This window comes from Heloderma suspectum, chromosome 1, assembly GCF_057233095.1.
Source record: "Heloderma suspectum isolate Gila_16-S chromosome 1, 16-S_ref, whole genome shotgun sequence".
NCBI lineage: Eukaryota > Metazoa > Chordata > Lepidosauria > Squamata > Helodermatidae > Heloderma > Heloderma suspectum.
In genome coordinates this window covers 333,845,089-333,870,736 of record NC_139458.1, presented here as the reverse complement: position 1 = coordinate 333,870,736, position 25,648 = coordinate 333,845,089, and the positions used below count along the sequence as shown (strand labels likewise).

At 44.7% G+C, this 25,648-nt stretch overlaps 1 protein-coding gene across 2 annotated transcripts in view; it reads left to right on the top strand.

Annotated features, from left to right (window-relative positions):
• Positions 1-25,648, top strand: part of PTPRK (protein tyrosine phosphatase receptor type K) — a 516,066-nt gene that overhangs the window by 165,200 nt on the left and 325,218 nt on the right. For both annotated transcript variants that reach the window (XM_084827484.1, XM_084827485.1), the window contains exon 3: positions 19,356-19,627. In XM_084827484.1, coding sequence (XP_084683610.1) covers positions 19,356-19,627 — 272 coding nt within the window. The remainder of the gene's footprint in view (positions 1-19,355; positions 19,628-25,648) is intronic.

Sequence of the window (25,648 nt, the reverse complement as noted above, 5' to 3'; positions counted from 1 at the left end):
TTTCATAGCCTCATGGTGCCATTTATCTGTTGTTTGGCTTACAAAGATTTTACAATACTGGTTGTACCTAGATATGGAGATGTGCCTAACTGAAACATAGGTGTGTTTTCTTATATCACCCCAATTTGAAAAGATGTGAAATTGTTGGTTATCTTCTCTGGGCAAGGTACATTTATGTACTGAAGGTGCATTTGCCTTCCTCTAAGGGCAGTCCAGGCAACCAGTATCTCCAAACTTAGATATGTGGGATTACTTTTGGTGGGTACATCCATAACTAAAGAATATCATAAAATACAAAAGCTTGCAATTCTTCTGAATGTAACTAAGCTAATTGGCCCTTTAAAATATACTACTGGCTATTTCTCCATTTTGCCCAGCAGTTCTCACAAATAACCCCTGTCCCTTGCATAGTTTTTAGTAGACCCTGGACCTCAGTTCTGGTCAGCCTATATCAGATTAGTTTTTAGCAATGAACATTTTGCTAGTATTGACAGTGTCATTAGTGTCAATACACACCTTCTCCTTTCCCTCCGCAGAGCCCAACCTAGGTTGCACAGTCATATCACACTTCATTGCTATTGATGTCATAGGTACCCTCAAACACAAACAAGCAACACAAATATTGATAACTGTAGGTACAATCTATCTCAAATGGGCAGGGGTTGGTGTAGTACTTAATGGAAATCCCTTCTTTGCCCCTTCACAGCTGGCCTTAGGCCAACCAAGTTTACATAGGCTAGGTTCATACAGTCATGGCAGCAAAAGAACCCATCATTGGTTCTTTCCCTGCACATGCCAATTGCATGAGTGTGTTTTACATAATTACCTGCAATGGAGCGCAGGTTGCTGTGTCGTCTGAACCTGGCACACGGTGCAGAGAGGGTAGTTTCGTACCCACCCTAAAACCCGTGGCCTGTAGTAGGGGTTGTTGGGTGGGTCGAAGACAACTCCCACTGTGGGCTGGGTTCGGGCTACATGGCAAGTCATGTTGCATGATGGGTAATTATGTAAAATGCAGTCATGTAACCGGCATGCACAAGGCCAGGGAGAAAGAACCGACTATGGGTTCTCTTGCCCCCACGATCACATGAACCCAGCCATAAATTGATTACAGCTTGGTATCTAATAGCCTGCCTCTCTAGATGGACTTACCCAGATCTTCTTTGGAGGTCCTTTTTTGAGTGTCTCCACTAGGTGAGGTGCAAGGGATGGCTACTGGAGAATGGGCCTTTTCAGCAGTGGTGTCCTGGGTATGGAATGCCTTCTCCAGAGGGGTCTGCATCCTACTGCCTTTGTTGTCAGTTTGGTGCCAGGCAAAGGCAGTTTGGTGCCAGGCAAAGGCATTAAAAGCAGTGCAGTCACTGAACTTGAGCCAGACATCCTGGAGAGTGAAGTCAAATGGGCTTTAGGAAGCATTACTAACAACAAAGCTAGCAGAGATGACAGGATTCCAGCTGAGTTATTTAATATCCTAAAAGATGATGCTGTTAAAGTGCTGCACTCAATATGCCAACAAATTTGGAACACTCAACAGTGGCCACAAGACTGGAAAAGGTCAGTTTACATTCCAGTTCCAAAGCAGGGCAATGCCAAAGATGTTCAAACTACCGTACAATTGCGCTCATTTCACATGCCAGCAAGGCTATGCTCAAAATTCTACAAGCTAGGCTTCAGCAGTACGTGAACTGAGAACTACCGGAAGTACAAGCTGGGTTTCGAAGAGGCAGAGGAACTAGAGATCAAATCGCCAACATTTGCTGGATCATGGAGAAAGCAAGAGAATTCCAGAAAAACGTCTATTTCTGCTTCATTGACTACACTAAAGCCTTTGATTGTGTGGATCACAACAAACTGTAGCAAATTCTTAAGGAGATGGGAGTACCAGACCATCTTACCTGTCTCCTGAGAAACCTGTATGAGGGTCAAGAAGCAACAGTAAGAACTGGACTTGGAACAACCGATTGGTTCCAAATTGGGAAAGGAGTACGACAAGGCTGTATATTGTCGCCCTGCTTATTTAATTTTTATGCAGAGTACATAATGAGAAACACCGGGTTGGATGAGTCACAGGTCGGAATTAAGATTGCCGGGAGAATTATCAACAACCTCAGATACGCAGACGATACCACCCTAATGGGAGAAAGCGAAGAGGATCTAAAGAACCTCTTGTTGAGGGTGCAAGTGGAGAGTGCAAAAGCTGGTTTGAAACTAAACATTAAAACAACGAAGATCATGGCATGTGGCCCCATCACTTCCTGGCATATAGAAGGGGAAGAAATGGAAGCAGTGACAGATTTTATTTTCTTGGGCTCCAAGATCACCGCAGACAGTGACTGTAGCCATGAAATTAAAAGACGCTTGCTCCTTGGGAGGAAAGCTACGGCAAACCTAGACAGCATAGTAAGAAGCAGAGACATCACCTTGCCGACAAAAGTTCTTCTAATCAAAGCTATGGTTTTCCCAGTAGCAACGTACGGCTGTGAGAGCTGGACTCTAAGGAAGGTTGAGCGCCAAAGAATCAATGCTTTTGAACTGTGGTGCTGGAGAAGACTCTTACGAGTCCCCTGGACTGCAAGGAGGTCAAATCAGTCAATCCTAAAGGAAATCAACCCTGACTGCTCATTGGAAGGACAGATACTGAAGCTGAAGCTCAAATATTTTGGCCACCTAATGCGAAGAGAAAACTCCCTGGAAAAGACCCTGATGCTGGGAAAGATCGAAGGCAAAAGGAGAAGGGGATGGCAGAGGATGAGATGGCTAGATAGCATCACCGATGCGATGAATATGAACTTGAGCACACTCCAGGAGAGAGCGGAGGACAGGAAGGCCTGGCGTGCTATGGTCCATGGGGTCACGAAGAGTCGGACATGACTTAATGGCTGAGCAACAACAAAGGCATTAACAAAAAAACCCACGTCTTCACTGTATTTAAAAATCCAGGTCTTCAACTTTAATTTTAAACACACACACACACACAGCCCAAAAGATCCCCTACTACTTGTATTTTCATGCTGCATTATCTTTTGTTTGTTTTTATTGTTATGAATTTTAAGCCTTTTTATTCCTTGATGTAAGTTGCACTGAGAACTCTGTTATAGGACTGCCTATATTGCTAACATATAAATAAACAAATAAGCCAAGGCACCAGGGACGAGAATGGCGACTGGTTGAAGATAAGGAAGTAAAAACAGGCTTTGCAGTCCTATATAATGGCCAGTGTGCTGGGTTGTACATGCCATGAGGGTCTATCACAGAGAGGGAGAGAAAAAAGAAGAATCTATTGACCTTATACTGATTTCTTCTTGTGTGTGTACAGGGCCCTATATACATCCAAATGGGAGAAAATGCATTTATACTCATAACTCATATCAGGATCAGCGGTGTAGTGGTATATTTTGAAGTGCAGGCACTCCTTATGACAGTCCCAGTAGCCACGCCACAAGGAGAATCCAGAACTGAAAGGAGCTGTGTTGATCCATTTCAGCAAACCAGTTCTAGCAATTTTCATCTCCACCAGAAGCATGTCTTTTGTAAAGCTAATGGGTCTTAATTGCCTATTCAAGACTGAAACCACTCCAAAATACTTAGTATTACAACAGGGATGGCTCAAAGCAATATATTGTTGCTGGGAAAATCCTTTCCCTCTCCCCCAGCTAATGTGAGGATTACAGCTAAGCTCAGAGGGAACAGGGGAGCCTGAAGGGGGTGGCAGATGATGTCATAGTCCCTTCTAATCAATAGGCCCCAGGTGCTTCCACCTTGCCAGCTGTAGTTCCACCTAAGCTGTATTTTTCTTCACACAGCCCAGTGATATACCATCTGCACATATGGTCTTCTTAGGCGCATTAGAGGGAATCTCCTTGGCAGATGGCAATCTCACCACCCACTTAGTTAGTTGGAAGTTCTGGGCTCCTGCAGGTAGAGACTCTCAGTGCAGCAAGGCTTGGAGACCATTGAAGCACGCACCCGCAAGAATGTTTAGGCTGAAGGTGTCAGTAGGATATTATTCCTTTTGGTTACACCTGAGTTATCTTGTTGAATATTTCAGCTATTATGCCTGATACCACTGCTGTTCTGATGAAAACGTTTTGGAATGTGTGTCTACATAAAATAACGTAAAATAAATCATGTGTAATTTTGGTTTGCATGCAGGAGCATAGTCTAATATACCTAAAATGGCCTAAATAAAAAATAAAGGGTTTTTTTTTATTCACAGCATCTTGTTCTGAACTTTGAAAGCCAGGATTTGCCCCCAAAGTTACTGCTATTGTTAAATAAATATATTATACAAAGTGCAATACAGTTCAATATTATCAAGTAATTATAATTGGAGGAGTAAGAAAACAAATCTCATTTCTTGGTAGCTTCAGTTCTATTACCCTGTGTTCTAGCGCAATGAACCTTGGGTCTTGATAGTGACCAGTAAAACGCTGAACGCACCTAAAATAACTTAAGAGGTTCCCTTGAATGCTTTTCATTTTATTTAAAAGGGCCTCATGGTAAGAGTGATGATAAATAATAGCCAGATACTTCATTAAACAGTATTGTAATATTCCTTTGACTAGCATAACTTGAAGATACTAAAATAGTGTGCACAAACACACACACACACACACATATATATATATATATATAGAGAGAGAGAGAGAGAGAGCGCGACAGCGCACATATGTGTGTGTACAGATACACACACTATACACTTGTTTCTGTGTGCATGCATGCGCGGATATGTGTATACACCCATGTGCGCGCGCACACACACAATTAAAGGAACCATAATGTTATGGCAGCTTTGTCATCTTGAACAAGCTGCAAGGGTTGCTTACAAATGAAAACAATATTAAGAACATTGTTAAGGCAGAGATTGTGAGGTAAAATGAGGAAAGGTTCTGATGCTGTATATAAAAATCAACTGCTTTCATCTTCTTGTGCTGTCATGCACTAAAGGGACTAACTGTATACAATGATTTGCTTCAGTGGTGTTGTATTTCTTTGAGAATTGGGCCATAACTCTTTAGTTCACTTGATTGCAGATATGCTTATGGTAACAGCATTAGTTCCTTCAAGATGGCTTTGGTGTTCTTTTTAATTAGTAGAGCTTGTCAAGAACATACATCAAATAATTAGTCACTAACTATTCAATTGCTGAAAATGTAATAAAGTGGGTCATGAATTAAGAGCAGAGCAGCCAATAATTAAAGGGTTATTTTACTGTTGACCACATGCACATAATCACAGTCATGAACCTTGTATTATTGTCTAGACTATGAGCCTTATGTTGTAAGATACCTATTCCTTGGTGAGTAATTTAAATACTTCATTAGTGCCCTGTAGTTTATGGCTGGTTATGTCAGAGACAGGTTATAAGGCTAGACTGAGCATTGGTTTGACCTCATAGCAGCAGAGTCATGCAGAAATGGGAGCGTCATATGCTAATTTAAGTCCTTCATTAGTGCCCTATCGTTTATGATACAAGTTATGACAGAGGCAGGTTACAGGGCTCAACCAATCATTGATACGACAATATAACGGCAGAGTCATGCAGAAATGGAAGTTTCATTTGCCACCTTCTCATCAAGCATGATCTTGGCTTCAAATGGTCTTTACTCTACAGTTGTTGTGCCCAAAAGATTATGCATTAATGGTAGTCCTGCCAGTTTATTCATTGCTTTGTTCATCTATGCATTTATTCATTCATTCTTTGGAATTTCTTATGTCATGTAACGGTTTTTATGGGGAATCCCTGCCCCCCCCCCCCGAACTAGAATGAACATAATATTGAATATTTCATGACAGGTTTTGATGTAGTAATCTTAAGAGGTTCCATTTCAGATAGGGATATTTTTCAGCTGGTGCAGAAAATTCCAAATCTTCCTTATGTCCAATTGACTTTCAAGTGTGGGCAAAATCTTTAGCTCAATGCACAAATTGTTGGTGGCAACAGAATAAATGACAGAAAAAACATCAGAATACATATCTGAGTGGGGGTGACTGATAGGACTGTAGGACTTGCAATGAGATGTGCATCCTGTGCACAGATGGTGCAACCTGTCATACATAGCTGTGCACATGGGCAGGGCCCACCCTATAATTAGGAAAAATGAGGCAGCTGCCTCAGGCAGCAGTTGCTGGTAGATGGGGTGAGGCAGAAGTGAGGCTTTGGGAAGCAGACCTCCCCAGAGTTGAAGCGAGATTCAACTATTTATTTATTACATTTCTGTACCACCCAATAGCTGGAGCTCTTTGGACGGTTCACAACTATCAGTCCAGTGGGCTTCTGTATGTGGAATTGCTGAAGCGGCACTTTAACTTTTACCCCAGGCAGAAATATGCCTTCCACGAGAACTGAGATTTGTTGGAGGGGCCCTCCTCTGCATCCCATCAGTACAAGACGTACACTATGGTGGGACGTGGGAGAGGGCCTTCTCTGCTGTAGCACCCCGGTTGTGGAATGCCCTCCCCTTGGAGGCCTGATCGGTGCAGACATTGGTCTTGTTCTGGCACCAAGTAAAAACATGGCTTTTTACCAAAGCCTTTAAGGGCTAAATGCATTCCCTTGCTCATTGTTTTAACTGTTTTATTGTTTTAGATTTTAACTGGTATTAGCTTGTTTAATAGTTTAATATTTTTTTAGTTGTTTGAATTATTTATTGTTTTATACTTTTTAAATTGATTTTATCTGTATGCTGCTCTGAGATCTTAATGATATAGGGCGGTATAGAAATGTTTTAGATAAAAATAAAATAAATAAATATGTATTGGGCTGGCCCTGTACATGGGAAATATATGGCATAGCCAACTTAGGTCTCATTCATTTCAATGGGTCTGCTCTATGTAGGACTAACATTGGATACTACCCTATATGTGCAATGTAAATGAATAGAACAGTAATGTTTATCCAACTTATGTGCAAGGTCAGGGACAATGCCTTTTCCAGCTCCATGTTTGGACCTAGAATGGATTACTGGTTGGTTCTACCCCACACCACTGAGGTATGGTGGCCACCTCAGCCACCCAGTGGCCAGTGAATCCTGCACCACGCTCTCCACAGCTGGAGAGGGTGGCAGTCTTCTTGGCTTGGCCCTGTATCACCAAGGTACTTTGAGCACCTAGGCACTTGAGCAACCTCCAGCCTTCCTCCCAACCTTGGAACTGGGAGGTAGTCAGGATCACTGAGCAACTGCAGGGATGGCCCCTACCCCCTCTGCAACTTAAAACCTGGGAGGCTAGAGCTTGCTAGACTTTCCAGTAGGTAGTGATGCACTAGCTATAGTGAGCAAGAATGTAGAACTTTCATTTCAGCACATCATAAGTGAGCCTTCAGTCATTGTTTCAGTGTCCCTGTGCGATATGTCTGCGCCAATCAGGCCTCCAAGGGGAGGGCATTCCACAACCAGGATGCCACAGCATAGAAGGCCCTCTCCCATGTCCCTCCATAGTGTATGTCTCGTACTGGTGGGACGCAGAGGAGGGCCCCTCCAACAGATCTCAGTTCTCAGGCAGGCATATTTCTGCCTGGGACAAAAGATAAAGTGCCGCTTCAGCCATTCCACATACAGAAACCCACTGGACTGATAGTTATGAACCGTCCAAAGAGCTCCAGCTATTGGGTGGTATAGAAATGTAATAAATAAATAGTTGAATCTAGCTTCAAAATATAATATATATACATCTTCCATGTAACTGCATTACTTTTATATCACAAACATTTCTTTATGAATTCACAATTGAAGTATGTAATATATTGTGAGAAATAAATGTGTTTTACTAGCTTTGAGAAACTTCCATTATTTTTAGCATCTCGGGGCACTTATTTTTTTTCTCCCTGGCAGGCAAAGTTGTATAATAACCCAAACTCTACAGTCTAATGGTTCCACTGTGCCTCTTCACCTCTGTTTCTATTTATTAATTTATATTTCACACAATAATGGGAATGTCTGAGATTGCTGAGGAACATCGCCTGCTTAGGCCTTTGTCATTGTCGATGCAACCATTTACTTCGTGTTCTGTTATGTTGACTTGCAAGCTGCCACTTTAGGGGCTATGTTTGAGCATAATAAAGCTATTTGGTTAGTGCAAGTGCTTTTCTGTTTCCATGGAGACTGCACAAGTGGGGTCCAGCATCATCGTTGGACTAGCTATCATGGATATGAATCCCTTCCCCTATGGTCATTTGGGGCCTCTTCTGACACAACGTACTGCATAGTTGTGCTGTTTTTGAAATGTTTTCTGTGACACAGAACCTGTAGAAAACTGTACATTGCAGTGCAGGTTTTTCAGGAAGAATGTGTGAACAGGAGCCAACAAGAATACAGCCACCTAGGTTATGATTTTTTATTTTTATTTATTATTACATTTCTATCCCACCTTTTTTTCTCTTGCAAGGAACCCAAAGTGGCTTATATAGTCCTCCTTATCTCCATTTTATCCTCACAACAACCCTGTGAGTTAGGTTAGGCTGAGAGTCAGTGACTGGCCCAAAGTCACCCAATGAACTTCATAGACAAATGGGAACTAGAACCTGGATCTCCCAAGTCAGAGTCCCAGTCCAACGCGCTAACCACTACAAAACACTGGCTCTCGGTGATGGGGCAAACTCCCCTGATGAGATTCAGAATTGGGCTTGGAAGGCTAAACTATTTCCCTAAAAAGTTGGGTAATAGTTGGTTATATTCTGGTCCCAAGTCTAAGTCAAATTAGTTCCTGTTGCTTCTTGATGATGTAATTGAGGCAAGGACAGGGTCTGATCCCTCACCCACCCACTTCCCTCCACCTGCCTGGCTTCCCTCCACCCGTTGGCTTCTCTTGCTTGCTGCTCCAGTGGCAGTGTCAGGGATGGGTGTCCCTCTTCTCCATTGTCTCTGGTGCCTGGTATGGTGCTATGGCTGCAAGCCTGCCACATGTCGTGCCCCTGGGTGGGGGAAATGCAGCACCTCTGGCTTATAACTGTAACAGGGTGCCACATCTCAAAGAAGGGATGTGGAGAGATTCCCCTCTTTCCTCCATTACACCGTCACTGGATCAGCAGGGTGGATGGACAGAAGGGAGTTGGAATAGGATTTGGACACAGGTGGGTGGGAAGAAGGAAAGAGGACATTTCCTTGTGTTCAGATCATCAGTCATCAAGTTTATATGCCGCATTTCCAAATTAGGCTCAAAGTGGCTCACAAGAATGGTAAATAAACCCTATAGGTAGAACAAAAATGGATAATGTCATAGCTATAGCAAACACATTTTAATATAATATTTATATTCATCTGATAAATAAGCATTTTATAATTATAGTTTCCTTAGCCATATGAAAAACATTCCTTTCATAAGAATAAGATTAAAATTGGAGCTGGAGATTTGAGGCAAGTATTTCCGAGCAGATCAAATTTGTATTTGCAAGCCACTGAATTTGGGCAACTTTGCTAATTCTGTCTCCTGTTCAAAGTGACAGTCATAGCATAGAAGCCAGAAGAAAACCTTTTCCTTGTGGTTCAGCTCCATGTTACTTCAGTGACGTATGCAATCCCCTGTCCATGGGGTTACCTTAATAGTATGTTCCCACACTATCACTTTTACAGTTGATCTGAATTCCATTAGCACATATTGGTAGTTCCCTTGCACAACATTTCAGACCAGTATAGTGATGGATACTAACTCTGGACATGTCATATTACTATCATCTCTTGTACAAATGGTCTTGCCAAGTGTGATAGGCAAATTGAACTACACAGTGGGGAGAAGTGTTTAATCTGTCACTGTTATTTTTGGCAGCACTTCTGTGTTTCTGATAATACTTGATGGGATTATTCTGTGTTCACACATAATACTTGATGGGATTATTTAGTTGTGATGCCTCCTGTTAGAAAGGCAATTAGAGTAAAATCAAAAGGCAAAACAGAATGAGCATTTACCAGTCCCTCATGCACACAGGCTATAAAAGGAGACCACAACTTCCTTTGGTGAAAAGGTAAAATGCAGGTACATAAAAATGCAGGTACAGTGTAGAGTTTTAAAAAAAGAGTTTGTTTGGTTCATTTTGTGTTCCATTGCACAGGCAGGAGTGACAGAGCAAACACATATGCTCCCAGCAGTGGAAGAGGTCATCAAAGAGAGGGGGTGGGGAAGGGCGGAGGAATAAAAGGAAGAAATCACAGGAAACCACATTGTAGGCTATAGAGATCCTAAGACCAGCTGTGGTCAAAACTAACTTCCCCCTTCCAGTAACTTGCAGACGAGGTTGCAATATTCTCAACAATACTAAACCATGGTTTAGTGGCGAGATGGGAACCTCCGGCCCACTGGTCTTCAGGCAAGGCTCCTCCCTTCCCAACGCCCCACCCTTGAAGGCTTTGAGAAGGGAGGAGAATCTCTGCTGTTATCTCCAATCATTGAGAGGGAGAACAGCATACAGGGGAATCCCTATTGTTATCTCCAATCAGTGATTAGAGATAACAGTGGAGATTCCTCTCCCTGCTAGCTTTGCCCACCTTGCATCCTCCCCGTTGGGGTAAGGGATGGGGCACACAAAGCTGTCCTCACTGAGGCATTGGCTGGAGGAGCCCTTGTCCAGCTGGTGCCTTGATCAGTGGCCCGGCCTCGTTGTGCATGGGTTTTCTCTCCCACTCTAAAACCATTTCCCCACCTCTGTTTTTGTGTGGTTGAGCCTCTGTAATCCTAAGCAAAATGCCAAGCGTCCACACTCCCCCTCCCTCCTCTACACAGCCAGGGAGAGTATTTCAATTTCACAGTCCCTTATTCCTGACTTGTCATTACATAAAGACCGGGAATCCTGGTTTAAAATGAAGTCTAGTCAATTGCTAAAGAAGCCAACTACAAACCCTGGATTTTTTTTCACTGCCTTGCTTAACAAACTAGGGGTTTATTTTAAACCACAATTCCCGGTTTGTATATACCAATAGGACAAGAAAGTAGAACCAAACTTGGTGGGAGGCCCCTTCCCACCCATGTGTGAGGAACAAGAGGGGAGTGTACAAACCTAAAGCTTGTCCACAGAGCACTGAATGCAGGCTTAGCAGACATACGGTTGGGTTGACATGTAGGCTGTTGCTAGAAACGCAGCGTATAGTTTCCCCTGCTAAAAGATGCAATGTTCAGATAACATATTAATATTCAAAAATTAAGCAGAATGTATGTAACATTAATTTGTACAGGCTGTAGATGTAACAAGAAATAACTGTAATCTCAAGTGATAATTTAGAAGGACTATGTGTGTGGCGCTGAGGGAAATGTTTTGAGAATGTTGAGGGTGAACGCTGAGTTTCTTTGGTCTAAAACAGTTGTTCTTGTTCATGTGCAACTGTTGCGCAAAACTCAACAGGGAACAGTTTTCAATGTGGTACAAAAACGTGTACTGTTAAAACTACATTGTATAAAAGTACAAATACTTTCATCTATCTCAGATGTATTTTCCAGAAGCATTCAAGCAGAGTATTGGAATGTTAGGCTAGTTGAACTTTTGATATGCGTTAATACTTAAGTCCGGTAACTTGGGTTATTATATGTACATCCAGTGCTAATAAATGTGTAGATGTTCTCAATTTTTTCTTCTTCCAAAGTTCAGTGCCATCTGCTAGAATTTAAAGCTTTGTGTGCTAGTCACCTTCTAATTTCCCTTGAGTATGTCATAAACCATTGTCTGCACATTCTTACCCAGTTGATGTAGACCCTATTGGATAGATTATTTACTGGCATGATACTTAAGTGGTTGACAATAAACTAAAAGATTTAGGGTGGTAATGAAATTTTGTGGGGTTAATTTTTCCCCAGTGAAAGGTGCCATTTTGGGAACCGCAAACACTTCTTTTAAAAAGCGGCCCCCTAGGGGGGGAAAGTAGTGTTATGTTCCCTTCACTTGGCAAAGTAGTTAGCAACAGTCACATTGCAGGAGTTGATCTACATTGCAGTGGGCAATACATTTCCCCTGCCCCACTTGCCCTGTGGGGATTCGCCTTCTTTGAAGTGGCTCTTGCTACTTTAAAGCAAGCACTCCATAGCATGGTCTTCTCTTGGCAAAATGTTGTATGTAAGACCATGCTGTCCCTTTTGGGGCAATAGATGGGGTAGGGTGAGGGGCCTGCACTGCAAACAGTCTTGTTAAAAGTGGCAGCTGACAATTTATGGTAGAGAAATATTTTTGCTGGTGTTTGCATGTCTCTCAAACAGTTGCTGAAGGACTCCTTTTTACAAAGGCACATTTAGCTCAGTGTTAGCTCATCCCTTATAAAAATTATAAATGCAGTTTAAGGAAGAAGACATACAATTAAGCTGCAGTTGTATTTTCCAGTCTGATGGCAGTAACTGCTGAAGATGTCGGGTTTCTAGGCATGGCTTGTGTCTGGCTTGAGATGGTTTGCTCTGTGGTATGCTTCTACATTACGGAGGCAATGGAGATACATTAGTGACTAATTGAACACCCTTCCCTCCAATGTGGATTCTGAATCCACGTTACCACCGCAGTGTGGAAAGAAGTGGCTGACAGGAGTGCCCTAGCGGCGTCTTTCAGTAGACTCCAATAGCCAACTCAAGACACAGACGAAAGGATTCTTTTCAAGGCTTTAATCCTTTTACAACTTAATGACTCTTTCAGATGCTAATCACCAGCGACTAAGCAAGGAACAGCAGAGTAGCTTATGCTCCGAGTAGGTAGTTTATCCCTGTTTGAAGGAGAGTCACTTGAAGACCCTGAACTTATGGGCTGGGGAGAGATCCTCCCTCTTTCCCTTGGGTCCATGGGAGGCGGCCATTGCTTGCGTGCCAAACGGGCGCTACGCCTCCTTTCCGCACCCTCCATCGCTCGTCGCTCTCTGCGTCGAGCATCTAGCAAGCCCTGTTCCTGCACTTTCTCACTGCTAGGATCACTATCTATCTCAGGAATGCCGGCAGGAGGAATCTCTGCCAGGTGCTGTGCCTGTGAGGGATGAGCTGGCTCCTCTCCCACGGATTGCTGATCCTCCTCAGAATCAGAACTGCTCTGGGGTTCTATCGGCTCAATTTCCACCCTGACATCATCCCCGCTCCCATGAGGCTCCCCCCCGTACTCTTCCCCTGGGGCCTGGGGTTTGTGAGGGTACAGCTGGTGGAAACGCCTCAGCAGCAACAGAGCATACACATTTTCCGCGGGTTCCCAGGTTCGCTCATCTGGCCCGTACCCCTTCCAGTCCACTAGATATTGCAGGCGGCCGCGAGAAAGGCGGGAGTCCAGAATCTCCGCGACCTCAAACTCCTCCTCCCCCTCCACCAGCACTGGCAGCGTGGGGGAACTGACTGAGCAATGAGGGTCACCAGAAACCAGGGGGGACAGCAAGGACCGATGAAAAACAGGATGGATCTTCATGGAGGGGGGGAGAGCCAGGCGAAAAGCAGCAGGGTTAATCTGGGCCGTAATCTGGAAAGGCCCCGTGCGGCAAGGTGCGAGCTTCCTTATGAGCGAGTGAAAGGGGAGGTATTGGGTGGATAACCAAACCCAGTCCCCCTGTTGCAGAGACGGACCCGGCTGGCGCTGCCAGTCTGCAGAGGCCTTATAAGCTGCCTTGGCTTGCTCGAAGGAGTCCCGTAAGAGGTGGTGTACCGCTCGCAACTCGTTTAAAAAGTCATGGGCCGCCGGCACCGAAGAGGGAGCTAAGGTGGATGGGAAAGCATTGGGGTGGTAACCAAAATTGGCAAAAAATGAAGTTTACGGGTGGAAGCATGGCAGGCATTGTTACAAGCAAATTTTGCTAGAGTCAGCAAGGAAAACCAGTCATCTTGCTGGTAATTGACATAACAGCGCAAATATTGCTCCAGAGTCGCATTGGTGCACTCGGTCTGACCGTCCGTCTGTGGATGGTGGGCGGAGGAAAGACGGAGCGTCACATGGAGAAGTCCAAGTAGCTCCCTCCAGAAATGGGCAGTGAATTGGGTCCCCCTATCTGAAATGAGACCCTTGGGCCATCCGTGGAGCTGGAAAACATGTGCCAAAAACAGCTCCGCCGTCTCCCTGGCTGTGGGCAACCCAGAGCAGGGGATGAAATGGGCCATCTTAGAAAACAAATCCACCACCACCAGAATGGTGGTCTTACCATGTGAGGGAGGCAAGTCAGTGATGAAGTCAAGCGAGAGCAGTTTCCAGGGTCCTGAGGGGGTAGGCAGGAGGTGAAGCTAGCCTGTGGGCTTGCCTGAGGGGGCCTTCACCCGCTGGCAGGTTGGGCAGGAGGCAACATAGGTCTTGACATCCCGACACACAAGAGGCCACCAAAAATCCCATGTCACTCTGTGCAGGGTCTTGGCGAAGCCAAAATGCCCAGCAGTGAGGGAGTCATGGCACTGATGGAGGACCTTCTCGCGGAGGGGTCTAGAAGGCACATAGACCTGGCCAGAATGGTAAAGCAGGCCACCTCGCAAAGAGAAGGGGGTAGAGTGGGGGAGGGGCAGAGGCTAGCCCCAATTCCTCCACTTTTGTGCGAACAAAAGAATCCTGAGCCTGTGCAGAGTGAAGGAGCTCCTCCCTAGAGCGAGGTACTGCAGCTGCCACCAGACTCTGGGGGGGGGAGAATCAGAGGGGGGGGGATTTCCCTCACCCCCTGGCTGGGGGTCCGGCTTACGAGAAAGAGCATCTGCTTGCAGGTTGTCAGAGGCCTTCATATGGCAAATCTTAAGGTGGAACCGGGGGAAAAAAAGCGACCACCTAATCTGCCTCTGGTTTAAGGCACGGGCTTTCTGAAGATGTTCCAGGTTGCGATGGTCGGTTCTAACTTCAACTGGGCGCTGTGCCCCCTCCAGCAGATGATGCCAGATCTCCAAAGTGTACTTGATGGCCAACAGTTCCTTCTCCCAGATGGTATAATTCCTCTCAGACATGTTCAGCTTCCTGGAGTGGTAGGTGCAGGGTTGCAATCCGCCGCCCGCCCGATCTGGCTGAAAAAGCACCACCCCCACCGCAAAGTCAGAGGCATCAGTTTGCACCACAAAAGGCTTCCTTGGGTCAGGATGTAACAGGATCGGCTCAGAACTACAAAGCTTCTTAAGCTCCTCGAAAGCCTGTTGGGCAGATGCCGTCCAATGAAAAGGAGATTTCCTGCACTTAAGGAGGTCTATGAGAGGAGATGTCAGCTGGGCAAAGCTGGGCAGGAACTTTCTGTAGAAATTAGCAAACCCCAGAAAACGTTGCAAGTCCTTCTTGGTGGATGGAGCCTGCCAGGAGAGGACAGCCTGGACCTTTGCAGGATCCATCCTGATACCGTCAGCTGAGATAATGTAGCCACGATAGTCCAAAGAGGTTAGGTCAAACGCACATTTCTCCAGCTTGGCATAAAGATGGTTCTCACGGAGGCTCTGGAGGACGGCGGAGACATGGTGCTGATGGGCGTGGAGGTCCTCAGAAAATATAAGTAAATCATCGAGATACACAATGAGGAAAGTGTCCAAATAGTCCCGGAAGATGGCATTCATAAAACGCAAAAATGTGGGGGGGGGGGCCACAGGCGAGCCCAAACGGCATCACTAGATATTCATACATTCCATACTGGGTGCTGAAACAGGTCTTCCACTCATCCCCCTCCCGGATGCGAATCAGATCGTAGGCGCCACGCAGGTCCAACTTCGTAAAAATCTTGGGTCGCCCCAGGTGCTCCAGCATCTCGGGGATCAGGGGGAGGGGGTACTTGTCAGAAATCGAGACCTAATTGAGGGCTCTATAGTCATGCACTGGGTGGAGTTCTCCCGAGAGAAAAAAAAGAGGAACAGGGATCAAGCTGTCAGGAGCGCCCTAGCGGCCTCTTTCAGTAGACTCCAATAGCCAACTCAAGACACAGACGAAAGGATTCTTTTCAAGGCTTTAATCCTTTTACAACTTAATGACTCTTTCAGATGCTAATCACCAGCGACTAAGCAAGGAACAGCAGACTAGTCTATGCTCTGAGTAGGTAGTTGATCCCCGTTTGAAGGAGAATCACGTGAAGACCCTGAACTTATGGGCTAGGGAGAGATCCTCCCTCTTTCCCTTGGGTCCACGGGAGGCGGCCGTTGCTTGCGCGCCAAACGGGCGCTATGCCTCCTTTCTGCACCCTCCATCGTTTGTCGCTCCTTGCATCTGCGTCGAGCATCTAGCAAGCCCTGTTCCCACACTTTCTCACTGCTAGGATCACTATCTATCTCAGGAATGCCAGCAGGAGGAATCTCTGCCAGGTGCTGTGCCTGTGAGGGATGAGCTGGCTCCTCTCCCACGGATTGCTGATCCTTCTCAGAATCAGTACTGCCCTGGGATTCTATCGGCCTGACAGTGGCTAGGAAGCAACTCATAGAGCATAAGTTATGTATCAAACGTATTATCATTAATTAGCTTAGCTAGTCAGTTATTTCTGTTAGTGTGATCAGTTATCCTATTACTCTTCTAAGTGCTAAAAGTGAACTTTCTATGGCCAAACTTCCACCATTAAAGTCCATCTGTCTTGGAATTCTTTCACTTTGCTCAGACATGTGTGTTTGAGGAAGCGGATTAATGTCCATACAAACTCTTCGATTATTAGATCACAAAACATGGTGGCTTGGGTTCTACATACCCTGTAGCAGTTATTTTAGAAACTCCTAATGTGCTACATGAAGTCATTTCTGATCCAGCAGTGATAGCAACTGCCAACAATTATGAATGTAAATATCCTGCTGCCAAAGTATTCCCGGATTTAAGAAACAAGCAGTAAAAACAAAGTTGGCCAGCAGCCAATGTAGTCTTGCCAAAATTTCTGAAACCTATCACTCCAGTGGGTACTGTGCGGTTAATCAAATCTAAATGTCAGCTGAGCTCTTGAACCTTTAGCAGTGTTGTCTTTAAAAAAATCTTCATTTCATTTGGATGCACAAATATAATATAATTGTATGTCATAATAAAACTTTTTAAAGGTGGTTTTGAATCTGTAAAATATTACTGTCTGTCTGTGCTATTAGTCACTAACAGCAATGCTGAATTGTTTGGAAAGGCAATTAAAAGGTTTGTACACAAACAAAATAAAGGTTGATTTTTTCTGTCACATACTGACCTATTTTTTATTTTCATTGAGCAATAACCTCTCAACAATCTATCCTATATTACCTCAAGTGCATTTTCAAGAGCAGTTAATAAACCTCTCTCGAAAACTAGTGGACATGCAGAATAGCTTCATATGCAGATAAATGTTTTCGGAAGTTTAAGTGTCGATAAAACATTTTCTTAAAAGCACACACCCAAATGCTGGACCCTGGGGTTGTTTGTTTGTTTGTTTTTAACATCATACTTACTAATAAGGGCTAGCTGGGGAACACTGGGAGTTGCAGGACTTTTTTCTGTCTGAACATGCATAGGATTGTGCCCTAAAACTCATAAATCAAAACACACACCCAATATTTAAAACACATCCTTCTTGTAGGATATTTGTTGTTGGCACAAATATTGAGTTCCTACTGAAGTCTATTGGGAAAAAATGTTTAAGTTGGTTGGGAATATAGGGAACATAGGGTGCCATTAGTTTATCTTGCTCAGTATTGGCTGGCAGTGACTCTCTATGGTTTTAGACAGGAATCTTTCCCAGCCCTCCCTGCAGATTCTGGATATTGAGCATAAAACCTCTTCTGCCTGTTAATCATGTGCTATGCCACAGCTATGGCCCAGTGTAGACTTCCTATCCATCTTGTGAAGTCTTACAAGACTGGTACCAGAGACCTTTCCTGCACCCTTTTCTCCTATTGTTGTTGTTCAGTCGTTCAGTCGTGTCCGACTCTTCGTGACCCCAAGGACAATAGCATGCCAGGCCTTCCTGTCCTGCGCTCTCTCCTGGAGTGTGCTCAAGTTCATACTCATTGCATCGGTGATGCTATCTAGCCATCTCATCCTCGTCCCCTTCTCCTTTTGCCTTCAATCTTTCCCAGCATCAGGGTATTTTCCAGAGAGTTTTCGCATTAGGTGGCCAAAATATTTGAGCTTCAGCTTCAGGATCTGTCCTTCCAATGAGCACTCAGGGTTGATTTCCTTTAGGATGGACTGATTTGACCTCCTTGCAGTCCAGGGGACTCGTAAGAGTCTTCTCCAGCACCACAGTTCGAAAGCATCAATTCTTCGGCGCTTAGCCTTCCTTGTAGTCCAGCTCTCACAGCCATACATTACTACTGGGAAAACCATAGCTTTGATTATACGGACCTTTGTCGGCAAGGTGATGTCTCTGCTTCTTACTATGCTGTCTAGGTTTGCCATAGCTTTCCTCCCAAGGACCAAGCGTCTTTGAATTTCATGGCTACACTCACTGTCTGCGGTAATCTTGGAGCCCAAGAAAGTAAAATCTGTCACTGCTTCCATTTCTTCCCCTTCTATATGCCAGGAAGTGATGGGGCCGGATGCCATGATCTTCGTTTTTTTAATGTTGAGTTTCAAACCAGCTTTTGCACTCTCCTCTTTCACCCTCAACAAGAGGCTCTTGAGATCCTCTTCACTTTCTGCCATTAGGGTGGTATCGTCTGTGTATCTGAGGTTGTTGATAATTCTCCCGGCAATCTTAATTCCGACCTGTGATTCATCCAACCCGGCGTTTCTCATTATGTACTCTGCATATAAGTTAAATAAGCAGGATGACAATATGCAGCCTTGTCGTACTCCTTTCGCAGTTTTGAACCACTCGGTTGTTCCATGTCTGGTTCTTACTGTTGCTTCTTGACCCTCGTACAGGTTTCTCAGGAGACAGGTAAGGTGGTCTGTTACTCCTATCACTTTAAGAATTTGCCACAGTTTGTCGTGATCCACACAATCAAAGGCTTTAGCGTAGTCAATGAAGCAGAAATAGACGTTTTTCTGGAATTCTCTTGCTTTCTCCAAGATCCAGCGAACGTTGGCGATTTGATCTCCTGTTCCTCTGCCTCTTCGAAACCCAGCTTGTACTTCCGGTAGTTCTCGGTTCGCATACTGCGGAAGCCTAGCTTGTATGATTTCGAGCATCACCTTGCTGGCATGTGAAATGAGCGCAATTTGTAATTTCTCCTATTACAAAATCGCTAATGTAAACATAATCTTAATTGTCACAAAATGCAAGTTTTTAGAACCATGAATATCAGAAGGTGGGAGCAAAGCATCTGGCTGGTCTTTGTGGAGGAATAATGCTCAATTCTTGATTCTACAAGGACCCACTAATGCCATTTTTATGTTCTAATAACCCACTGAACACTGATCTCATGCAACCCATATGAACAGTGGTATCGGTATAGATGCCATTTGTAGTAGATTATGCACAGAGATAATGGCATGTGGCAAAAAGGATACAAGTGTTATGAAGGCGAGGGCCACTTCATTTTTCCTGAATGAGTTGACATGCAGCTCCACATTTACCTGAGTTTTCTTTCTGTGTCATCAGGTTCGTACATGATAGTGGATTCTTCCCACCACAGCCATGGAGAAAAGGCTCGCCTCCAGCTTCCTACGATGAAGGAGAACGACACTCACTGCATTGATTTCAGCTACCTCTTGTACAGCAAGAAGGGGGCAAGCCCTGGAACACTGAACATCTTGGTTAGGGTAAACAAGGGCCCTCTGGCGAATCCCATTTGGAATATGACAGGTTCCACTGGCAAAGACTGGCTACGGGCAGAACTGGCTGTCAGCACCTTCTGGCCAAATGAATACCAGGTAAGCTTGGATCAAAAAATAAATAAATGATTGCAACTGTTTTGCAAACTACTGCCAGCATGCATTGTTTCTTCATTTCCTAGCAATATATTTTCGAAGGGCTGCTAGAAAATGAAGGTCCTACCATGGCCTATCAGTAGTGAGAGATTGTAGGACAATACTCCAAAAGCATTGCAACTCTTCATCAACGTTGTGATAGTTGAGAAGGGGGAGCAGGGAAATGCGTTTCACAAATATAGCACAAACCCTAGCATGGGACCTTGCTTTGAGAAAGTGCTCTCTTTCTTTTCACCCATATCTAGCTGCTGTGTGTGTGTGTGTGTGAGAGAGAGAGAGAGAGAGAGAGAGAGAGAGAGAGACTGTGTGTGTCTCCCTCTGTCTGTCTGACTAAGCACTCTGGCACATCTAATTTTAAGATGTTGAACTTTCTGTATACAGATCCATGCCATTTTGTCTTCATTGTCCCTTCTTCTATTTCCCCAGTCTTGCCTTTCTACATTAACACAACTGGTTTTGTCTTCCTATTACCCATACCTCACCATTGGCTATGTTGGCTAAGGCTGATGGAAGTTGCAGTCAACAGCATCTGAAGGGTCACATAATCCAACTGCCCCTTCCTTCCTTCCTTCCTTCCAACAATCAGGGCTCTGATGGTTGCACCAAAGTAACACCCATCATGTCTCAAGAAAAGCTGAGACACAGATTACATGTTACACACACATGTACATAACGGGGGACTGATAGCCCTTCCTCTACTGAAGAGCCACTTCAGGAGGGGAATGACTGGGATCAGAGAAGTGGGGGAGAGAAGAAAGAGGTGGTGCTTAACTCTTTTTTTCTACCTACTGCTACTTACACATTCATATTCATTCTCTCTGTTTCATGGTTTCCTCTTCACTGGATTCTAGGGATGTCAGAGAATTCTGCCACGGATCTCGGAACCTGAAATCCGTGGTGGAATGAAGCCCCCCGCCCCCCACCCCGTGAAAGGCGTACGAAACAGGACACTTACCTGGTGCCATTCGTGCTGCTTTGCGAATGTCGGCCGCGTCTGCGGCAGCCATTCGCTTCTTCATTATGGCCGTGATAGGCTACGTAAATACTTACGTAGCCTATCATGGCTAATGCAGGGACACCATTTGTGTCCCTGCGGAGGCTGTGATAGGCTACGTAAATATTTACATAGCCTATTATGGCAAAAAAAAAGGGAACGCAAATGGCAGCTGCCGTAGCCACCGCCATTTGCGTTCCCTTTTTTTGCCGTGATAGGCTACATAAATATTTACGTAGCCTATCACGGCAAAAGATGGGCGCAAATGGCGGCGGCTACGGCGGCCGCCATTTACGTCCCTGTGCAGCACAGCGGCCGGATGTCTGGCTGCGGGCGGCCCCAGCTGGCGGCTCCGCAGAGTCGCTGCGGAACAGAGCCGGCCAGGGAGAATTTCGGGGGGAGGGATGGAACACCTTCCCCGCCACTGCGAATGTCACCCTTCGAAAAGGTAAGCGACTTTTGTACATCCCTACTGGATTCTAGGGATGTCGGAGAATTTCTCCACGAATCTCTGGGAGGCTGAATGCCAACACATTTGGCCCCCCGAAATTGGTGGGGAAATTCTCCGACACCCCCCCGCCCCCCCCTGGGATGGGACTTACCTCGTGCAAATGTCCCTCTCGGCGGCGGGTCCTGGCGGCGTTTCGGCGGCGTTTCGGCAGGGGCGGGTGTGGCGGCCGGTCTTCCGACTGGCTGCCGCTGCCGCCTCCATTTCCCAGTAAAGTAAAAAAAAAAAACACGTGATAGGCTACGTAACAATTTACGTAGCCTATCACGGCTAGATTTTCAGTCAGCCGTGATAGGCTACGTAAATCTTTACGTAGCCTATCACGGCTGACTTTGGGGGGGGCAAAAGCGCGTACGCAAATGGCGGCGCCCATTGGTGCCGCCAGTTGCATTCCTTATTTGGGCACGGGTAGTCTACATAAAGATTTACGTAGACTACGGCGAAAATAAGGGCAACGCTATAAAATAAGGGCTACCCGTGCCCAAATAAGGAACGCAAATGGCGGTGCCCATGGGCGCCGCCATTTGCGTATGCGCTTCCCCCCCCCCCCCAAGTCAGCCGTGATAGGCTACGTAAAGATTTACGTAGCCTATCACGGCTACTTTGAAAATCTAGCCGTGATAGGCTACGTAAATGGTTACGTAGCCTATCACTTTTTTTTTTTTTTACAGTTTACTTTTTTATTTTGCGGCCGGGGAGATGGGGCGCTCCCCTCTGGCCAGAATTTCGGCGGGGAGGGATGGGGCACCTCCCCCCCGGCCTGAATTTTGGCCGGGAGGGGCGGGGTGCCTCCCCCCCGCCAAGAATTTCAGGGGGAGAAACGGAGCGCCTCCCCCCCCCCACCGAAAACAGCTGCAGGACCAGGTAAGGGACTTTCGTCCATCCTTACTGGATTCTAAGCTTTCTTGATAGGTATGAATTGACATCTTTGTTACTTGCCATGCAAACCTTCTGGAATTGCATCTCTTTTAAGTACTAGTGTCTTGTGTGTCTTTGGTATCATGTTAAGAAGTAGGACACAGACTGTGAACAGGAAACAATATAGTATGTGATATGTGAAGGCATTCTCAAGTAGGGACATGTCAGTATGGAAGTTCTGTTAAGTCACCTAGTTGATATTTTACTAATACTCTTTTTTAAAAAAACAGTCATGCACAAGAACTGTCCTTCCTGTTTCCTCTACCATTTAATGCTTTGTTTAAGCACACAACAAAGCTAATACTAAGAGAATATTAAATCTCTCCCATTTTTCTCGGTCAAATGAGAAGCAGGTCGGAAGCTCTTGTTTACACAAGCTTTCTAGTATAGTAAGATGTACCTAGTTCTAAAACCCACTTAATGGAGTGTAGTTGGAAGCCATGTAATCTTGTACCATTTCATGAAAGGAGAGAGTCTGTCAGTGTGCATTGTTTTCTCTCTCTTTGAACCAAGTGCCTTTTTTTGGTTGTCTTTTGTAAGGGCCTCCTTTAATGGGTATGAGGTCAACACACCTGCTTTAAAAAGTACTGACTTATTTTTGGTTTCTTTACAATGCTAGTTTAAATGTTGCCTTACACTACAGAGCATGGCATGAATGTCTCCTTTGTTCAGCGGCAATTCTCTGTGACAATGCTCCAGTTCACTAACTCTGCTGGTTGTATGTTCGCCTGTAGAGAGTTTAGCAAACACAAGCGGAATGCCACATGTGCTTAAGACAGGATTGACAGCTATGAATTTGCTTTTCAGAGCTGTGTTTATAAAGCAAAACAGGCATATTCATGCCCACAAGTCCTGTATTACAGGGAACTAGAGCCTGGGATAAATAAAACATACATACATGCATGCATGCATATTCTCCCTTGTCAGATCTCAAGGAGGTAGTATAGTTGTATAGATAAGCCAGACATATATGCTAATCAGTCACTTCTATAATATTTCATGTATGGAGGATGTGAGAACATAAATACCACCAAGGTTATACAGTCATTTCTTTCTGCTTCTCACCCTCAAAATGATTAACTTGAATAATAGAATGTTAACTTGCTGTTGGTAGGTGGCTGCCAGGAAAGGGAGTAGAAAACATTTTTTGCCTGGAAATAATTGCTTTGAATTTGGCACAAAATGTGAATCCTTTGTAATCACCTGGCAGTGTTTGCTTTTATCAGCGTCATTTAATAGACATTGATCCTACTTGGAAAGATTGAAGTGAGTTCTGGGAATTTCCTGCCCCACTTGAGTGTAATGGAGTTTGGAATGTCTTGACTTGCGGTGTGAGATGAGTCTGTGTGGAGTTGAGGAAAGAGCAAGCCAAGCTCAATTTAATAATTGTTGAGTTTGTTAATATGGCACATTCTCAGCTATCGGATAGGATCAGGTATCTTTATTATTATTTATTGAATTTCTTAGTCACCTTTCTCTTTACAAAGACCCAAGGCAACTTACAAAGAAGTTATTAAAACATACAAAATATGAAATAGCTAAAAACAATTTCCATTAAAATACTATAGCAAAACAACTAAAACATCAGTATAGAATAAAAAGGTCATCATATGCCTTCAGATGTCTGGGACAGTTTTGACCTGGTGCAGAAAAGATGACAGTGTTGGCACTGGGCAGGCCTCACTGGGGAGAGATCATAGGTTTTGTGTAATGAGATGTACAGTAGTACACTAGGTTCGTTCATTCAGATTGGGAACAGTGCTGAAATAGCATTTTGGTAGAGTGGTCCCTGGCTGAATGGATGAAACGACTGTGACAGTGCCTTCTACTCTATCCTGAGTCTTGAGTGGTGTTGGAACAAATTTAGTCAAAACAAGAATGAAATCGTAAAAGTCAGTAGAAAAGATAACTGGTTAAAGTGTCTCCAGGCTGTTTAATATGGCCATAAACTGTGTACGGGGCCGCGGTGGCTACGGGGCCGCGGTGGCTTAGTGGTTAAGACGCTGAACTGCAGACTGGAAGGTCGGCAGGTCAGCAGTTTGAGACCCGAGTGCTGCGTGACGGAGTGAGCTCCTGTCTTCAGTCCCAGCTTCTGCCAACCTAGCAGTTCGAAAGCAAGAAATTGCAAGTAGATAAATAGGTACTGCCTCGGCGGGAAAGGTAACAGCGTTCCGTGCACCTCGGTGTTCAGTCATGCCAGCCACATGACACGGAAGCGTCTTCGGACAGCGCTGGCTCTTCGGCTTAGAAACGGGGATGAGCACCGCACCCTAGAGTCGGACACGACTGGTTGGGGACACCTTTTTAAACTGTGTATAAGCCAGATGTGAGAAATTCATGTCAAACTTGTGGAAGATGCTCCTGAAAGGACTTCTCACAAAGGTTCAAACTTCCGTAACACTCCTGGTTGCACCTCTGTCATCATGAGGCTTCAGCTCATAAATGGCATAGTTGGGAGAACATGTGTGGTTGGTGTTAAAGAGAGCAGTGCTAGATAAGAAAAGCATTTGATGTGTTGTAGCAACAATGTAGTACTTTATAAGTAGGCTGTGCAATGTGAATTGTCTCAGGGGGCCGGGGAACTAAGTCAGAGTGGACTTGAGCACCAATGTAACTTGGTTACAGCAACAGGCAAAAGGATATCACAGTCTGGAACTACTGTAGCTTTTGAACAGTTATTGAAGGCAGCCACATATTGAGCCAGCTTTGAGATTACAATGTATGACTGTTTGCTAGGTCTGAAGCATCTTCTGTGCTGTCAACTCTTACAGTATTTCGGGCTCTAAATAGTTGGGGAATAACATTGAACTTGGCCAGTACTTGGTCACCAACTGCTGGATTGATCACAGGCTTTATGGGGAGTGATTCACTTCTTTCTCCAATATGTTTCTGGAACTCTGTGTTTCATTCCAGATAAACTGTCAAAGCAGATCCTAAATAGCTAAATTGGATGATTACTGGGGAGCCAGTATTTTATTTCTTTATTTATTATTTAAAACATTTGTATCCTGCCCTATATCATTAAGACCTCATTAAGTATGGTGTAATAGTAGTGCCAGACTATGACTGGACTGACCTGGGTTGAAATCCTTGCACAGCCATGAAGCTTAATTGATAACTGGACAAGTCACTGTCTTTCAGCATAACCTATCAGGCAGGAATGTTGTGAGGATAAAATGGAAGTGACAGAAGAAATCTGTATGCTGCCCTGAGGAAGGGATGGGCTAAAAATATACTACACTGTACTCATGGATTTTCTGCATTGTGTGCAGTTTGGCTCTTAGAGCTGAAGGCGAGGGGGGCGGGGAGACTGTCTTTCCAAGGTAGCCACTGGAAAAGAGGCAAGATTCTGGTAATTCCCCTGTTTCCTGAATTTTATTGACCCCCAAATACAAATTGCTTCTTTATTATGAAGACAAAGAAAAGGCTCATTTAATTCAACTGTGGGCTAGTTTGAAATTCCTTGAGACCCGAATTTCAAATAATGAATGGAGTGTGACCATGTTTTTATAATCAGATAATGTCCCGTAAGTACTATTCAGAA